Source organism: Thalia democratica, chromosome 4, assembly GCF_965202585.1.
Source record: "Thalia democratica chromosome 4, ktThaDemo2.hap1.1, whole genome shotgun sequence".
Lineage (NCBI taxonomy): Eukaryota > Metazoa > Chordata > Thaliacea > Salpida > Salpidae > Thalia > Thalia democratica.
Window position 1 is genome coordinate 26,612,286 of NC_139168.1, and position 6,357 is coordinate 26,618,642.

Sequence of the window (6,357 nt, forward strand, 5' to 3'; positions counted from 1 at the left end):
ATTTATACAATTAAACTATTTTATTTTATAAGTTTTTGAAAACTTTTATTTATGTTACATTTAACTAATAAAAAAAAATAGTAAAGAGCAAAATTAGAAAAAATATCTAAGTTTGACTTTAAGTTTTAAAATAAGAGTTTTAAGTTTCAAAGCTTTAAAATTCGAAAAATACCATTTTATTTGTAGAATTTAAGCTCAAAATTTTATTTCATAATAGCTTTTGTTGGTAAAAATCTTAAACCATTTATAATTAATTGAATCGTTTGTAAATAAGTCTATGCGCTGTAATTTAATTTCGACCACAATATAAATTTCATAACTTTTAACTTATGCTGAGAGGAAAACTGTGAAATTAATTTTTCATTCAACTTAAACAATTTGTTTTGAAGAAATATAGACTCAAATTATATTAAACTTATGGTTTTTTTTATACAAATTAAGTCAAAAGATTTAAAGATAGTAAGCTGTCTTACTTTTTACAGTATTTTTAAAATTTATAAAAATTCAAATAAAATTGCAGAAGTAAGTTATAAGTTATTATAAATAAAACTTTCTATTATAAGTACTATTATAAATAAAACCTCATTTAATGTATAACTAATGAAAGTAGGCTATTAAAAATAACTAAGTAAAGTCGAGTTATATTAAATATGTACTCAAAAAAAAACTATACAAAAAAAGATAATCTCCATTCTTAATTTTGACAGGTTAAACTTATTTTGACGTTGGTATCAACAAGTTGTAATAAAATGTTATTATTCTTCAATTGTCAATACAAATATGATAAATTACTGTACAACTATTGATAACCACAATCTTATTATTTCCGTTTATCGTCATTCAGTTAAACAACAATTGTATTTTTTTAACTTAAATTAAATCAAGTTATAATTATATTTTTCATCAGTGCAAAACTGTTCTTTAACTCTTAATGTTGATTTTTAAGAAGTTGAAATAAAACAACCTGTTTGTTTAGAAATACAAATTATCTTTAAGTCTATTTGATATATGAAAAAAGATACTAATTAAGTTATTCAACAATTTATACACAAAAATTAAATAAAAATAACACTTCTTTTTTTGATTAACAAGGTATATTTCTTTCTTACTCAGCTAACTAAGTTTTTAATTATTTGTTTAGTGTTTTATTTGAACTTTAGACAGTTAACATAAACAAATGACCTTTTTGATTGGTCTTTGTAACTATAATTACTTAGTTTATTCAATAAACAATAAAAAACTGAAAATTCTAATTATTTAATATTTGATTCCAAAATCCTGACTTTAATATTTAACTACTAACAATTCAAAAAAATTCACATAGTAAATCAAACTATATTCTTGCTAAACCACGTTTTGTAAATTTTTGTTAACACTGAAAAATCTAAACTAATTGAAAGCTTCTTCTTCGTGTAGAAGAGATAGAGTAGTCAGAGGTTAGATATAAGCCATTAAAATGATCTTAATCTACTTAAATTCTTTTGACAAAGTTAAGTGTCAATCTAAAAAGCATGTAAGTTTAGTTTTAAGTTTAAGAGATTCATTCAATGCTAACAAGTTATTTTGGCCTTAAAAAAATAAATAGATAATGAAGTTTAAATTATTTCCATATCAAGGTTTGAATTATATTACAATTGTAAATGCTAATGTATTGTTAGAACTACTTAGATAGAAACGATATTTTCATAAAATTACATATTTTATAAACTTTACTCTAAAAATTTTCTTAAACATATAAACCGTTTTTAAAGATATTATTTAAATAGAATAACATCCTAATCTCTTTTTTATACTTAATTTTCAGTGGTTTACTACAAAATACTAGTTTTATACAAAGTTGAAAATTGTTTATGTTAAATTTTTTCATCTTTTGTTGCTAATCCTTTATCAAATAATGAATGCTTTGTACGTAAGATTGAATGCGAATTTGAGATTTTTCGGTAGATTTAAACTTTAAGCTATATGTATTTTGTCCATATAAAATATTTATAGATGGGATATAAAAACTTTACAAATAGTATTCAACTGTTTGGTTATGGAAAAGTCCTAAGTTATTACTTTTATAAATGCAATTTGTCTAAAAAAACTATAAATTTGACATTGAACATAAAAGGTAATTATGAAGAACACTTGAATTAGGTATGCTCCTTTTTCATACATTAATAATTTAGTTTATGATAAAAACTTAAACTTTTACAGAAAAGAAACAAGTACTTTTATTAATTAACATTTTGTAAGGTAAATAAACTAGTGTAAATTGTTAGGTTTGTTTAGTTTAAAGCTAAGAAAATTATACCGATAACAAATTTAATTAATTTCAAAACAATGTTTACTTTGTATTCATTAACACTGTTACGTGACAACTTTTTTACGAAAATCTAGTACCAAACACTTAAGTTTTTGGTAAGTCTAACAAACTTAGTTTTTTGAATTCTAGAAAACTGAAATAAAAACAAAACTGTTCTAGCTTTAAAAGTTTAATGCTATATAAAAACTATTAAATTTTTTTTTAAGTTTTTCAGATAGAAAGCCACACGCAAAAATTTTGCAAAACACTTCTAACCGCGCAATTTTAATTCATTAATAACAAGTGGCAGCTGATAATGTAGGATTTAAATAAAAAGTTTTTAAATATAAAAACTAATAATTTGCAATGGATTTTTTGTTTATTAATACTTATTGAACGAACTAACATCAACTAAACTTGTTTTAATTTAGAAATTTATTTAAAATTTCAAAAAAATGTTTTCATTAAATATTTGATACGTTTCTAAAAATCTAAAAACTTTAAGAGAAAAGTTTAAATCCAAAACAAACATGACAGAATGAATTTTAAATGCTTAAAGTTTCATCAACTTTTAAAATATCATCTTTTCCGCACCTTCCAGGGTGAACGATTGTTATTTTTGCCCCGTTGCAGACTGCAATGTTGAAGAAGCAAGTGTTTGAGTAAGTTCTACCGTTAGACGCGCACACTGGGTCGTAATACAAAGGGCAGTATTTGGGACACTCGCATTTGCCTTCGCTTTCGAACACAGGCACTTTCTTTCCTTCCTTTCTCGCTAAACATTGGGCCTTTTCTAATTCACACCTGTAGTTTAAAATTTAAAGAACTGTCTATCATCAAAATATTATTAGCACTATATAACGTCAGCGCAAGTGGCTACGACTGATGACGTCGTAGCGGGTGTGGAGCAGCTTACTCTATCATACTTAATTGTTCCATACTTCTATCACATTAGTTCTTTTTATGGGTATGCTTTTATGGGTATCCTAGTTGCAGCAGTTTTTTTTTTTTTGCAAAATTGTTCAGTTTATATATTTTAATGACGTCATCAAAATACTTGGATAAATTTTTCATTTTCTAATTATAGCAAACAATGTAGAATCGATCAAAACAAAATTACATTGTTTACACAGTAAATCTATGTAAAATTTTTTTATTATAAACTTATTTATGGTATGTTAAATTGTTTCAAATGCTGTAAAAGTGTTTAGAAAGGTGTCTATTAGCTTAATTTAAAACTTTATATGTATAAAAGCTTGTTTATAACTTAATAAGTGCTACTATAGTCTTTAAAAGTTGAGGCTAGGCCTTTGAAACTTTAACAGAAATTGAGCTTTAAAAACTTTTTTTAGATTTACATGATAAAAATTGTTTAAAAATGTGATTTGTTAGTGTTATTTTATAAGTATTGTTGATATGTATAAGCAAAGTTTTAAAGTTAATTGTTTAAATTAGTATGTTTCTAAATGAAGTAGCAATTAGTTTATAAAAAAATTTAAGTTAAATATAACAGAAAAACATAACATTTAGTTAAAATAAGAACATATGAAAAGTTTCAAAGCAGTGTTAAGTCTTTTTATGGGTATCCTTTTAAATTTCAACATTAAAACAGTTTAAATAAGATTTTTAAGTTATAAAAGTAAAATTTAAGTTTAAAGAAATTAAACAATTTCATGAAAAAAAAATACGTAAAAAGATTTAGAAATACAATTGTACATAAAAGTTTAAAAAATATACGTAATATGACTTTAAAAAATAAATTGTTCAAAAAAGTTGAAAAAATACGTCACGTCGACATAAAATTGTTAAATTTTTAAAAAGGATACCCATAAAAAGACCGACCGGGGGGTAGGTCTTTTTCTGGGTATCCTTCTGCTGCAACTAGGATACCCATAAAAGGATACCCAATAAATGACCGACCCATGACGTTAGCGCGCGTCATATCTGAAAATTTTTTTAGTGCATAATTAAATTTCAGAAACGCTTAATAACTACAGATAAAAAGTACACATTATACACTATGTTGTTTAAATAAGCTCTTTAAATCCCAGTAAATTGAGCATTCTTTTTTAGTTAAGGCAAATAACTATACACTATATTGTTTAAAAATTAAATGCTTTTTAGCAACATATGGTGTACAAAGAAACAAAGTTTGTATTATTTTTGTTTAGTTGAAAGTAGATGTTAAACTAGTACACATTTAAAAACTTAAACTAAATTTAAGTTTTTTTTTAAGTCTTACTTATTGCTGTACGTCTTTCCATCTGTTGCACAAACAGGCTTGTATATTTTCAAGCAAAACTTAGGGCATTTTTGACATTTTCCGTTGTATGCATACTCGGGAACTTCTTTTCCTGCTAACCGTGCCATACATTGTGCATTTCCTAGTTCGCACCTATTATATTAAATTTTTATAAAACTTTGAAGTAAATTAAGTTTCATTTCGATCGAAGTTGGATAAAAGAGTAATTTTTGTTAAAAGCTTTCTCCTTAAGTTGTTAAAAAAACTATATGTTTTAATAATATTTGTTAGTTATAATTATAATAGCTAGCTATTGAAGCTAATTATAGCATTAATTATATATATTCTACTGAAATAATTTAAAAAACTGCTTAATTGAAGTAAAATACTACATGTTACTGTATGTTTTTCCGTCAGAACCACACACGGGCAAGTATATTTTCAAGCAAGGTTTGGGGCATTCGGGGCATCTACCGTAATGCTTGATTGAAAACTTTTTCTCACCCTTCTTTATTGCTTCGCAAAGCGCCTTTTCAAAATAACACTTGTTGCTGTAAGTGACCCCGTTGGTGGCGCAGACCGGATTGTACTCCTCAGTGCAGAATGGAGCGCAGTCTTTGGACTCGCATTTGCCGTGGCTCGCCAGCTGAAGGGGCTTGGTGGAACTTTGGCACGAGGCCGCGGCGAGGTAGCAGTAGTTCGTGTAGGTTTTGTTGTTGGTGCCGCAAACAGGTTCGTACTTGAATCCGCATCGAAGAACGTTTGAGGAGAGCAGCTTGCAGAAGAACTTGTTCAGGTAGAGTTCATCGTCTTTTTCTCTGATAAGCTCGACGGCAGCTATCGAACAGAAACATGCAAAAAGAAGATTTAAAACTATAAATGACTTCATACTTGATTATTTTTTATTTATTTTGTGTGTTTGAACTTCCAAATGCTTGATTTATATACGAAACAAAAGTGAAAAAGGCAATAAGCATTGGCCTTCCGGCTGTAATGATAATCGTGACTTAAGCAGTACTGCTGTGTGGTTTCAGTTGCGACAGCGCATGAGCCAGTTTCCTTGTTTTTTGAGAAAATTTTATTGAATTTATAGTGTTTATTAAAGTGATGATGCGGAAATAGAAATATTTGTCACGTAGAAACAGCTTGTGTGCTAAATACTGTTTTTAAGTAGTTAGTACTGTAAAAATCCCAGTTTTTGTTTTTAAAAGTTTTATTGCTTTCTCAATATCTTTGAAAAAACTTTCATGCTTTTTTCGTTTTAAATTTTTTTTTTCAATTTTATGGTACTATTAAAATAATATGTAATTTGAGAAAGTTTAATTTTTTGTTTTACATGAATAAAATTAAAATAACTTATTAATATGTAAAAATTATATTATACTAGTTTATAAATAATTTTTACTTTGTATTTGTCACATATGTAAAAATACAAGACTTTTGTTGTCAATAGATAAGTATTTTACTTTAATTTCTGAAAAAAACACAAAACCTACATTGAATACTTCTAAAGTTCTAGAACTTGCAAAAAAGTTCTAAAATTAATATATAATGTACAAAACATTGCTGTTTGTCTTGTAAAACAGTTATTTATATAAGTTTTAAATGACTAAAAAAATGTCTGTATTAAACTGAAGCCTACTTAAAGTTTAAAGTTATACAGCTATAAACTTTATTTTTTTTTTTTTAAACAAAGCTAATAGTGTAGTTTAAAAGTCATATGTTTTTGTTTTAAGCTAATTATTATTTTTAATTTATATTTTTATGTATTGTTATCAATAGTACTTTCTGAATTTTACTGTGTTAAGAATAAGGTTTACTTACTATC

The 6,357-nt window shown here is 25.8% G+C and overlaps 1 protein-coding gene across 1 annotated transcript; it reads right to left on the reverse strand.

Annotated features, from left to right (window-relative positions):
• Nucleotides 1-2,622: 2,622 nt before the first annotated feature.
• On the reverse strand, nt 2,623-5,431 carry LOC145834686 (ovomucoid-like). Its single transcript, XM_082942182.1, has 3 exons — nt 4,922-5,431; nt 4,530-4,682; nt 2,623-3,091 (listed from the first exon to the last, which is right to left on the reverse strand). Exons 1-3 carry the CDS (start codon nt 5,416-5,418, stop codon nt 2,833-2,835), a joined length of 909 nt encoding a protein of 302 aa, XP_082798308.1. The 5' UTR covers nt 5,419-5,431; the 3' UTR covers nt 2,623-2,832.
• Nucleotides 5,432-6,357: the final 926 nt, after the last annotated feature.

Coding starts and splice junctions, on each gene's coding strand:
- LOC145834686 (XM_082942182.1), bottom strand. CDS start 5,418: ATGAAGTCATTTATAGTTTTAAATCTTCTTTTTGCATGTTTCTGTTCG. Junction 4,683..4,921: donor GGAAAAACATACAGTAACAT/GTAGTATTTTAC, acceptor TTAATATAATAG/GTGCGAACTAGGAAATGCAC. Junction 3,092..4,529: donor GGAAAGACGTACAGCAATAA/GTAAGACTTAAA, acceptor TTTAAACTACAG/GTGTGAATTAGAAAAGGCCC.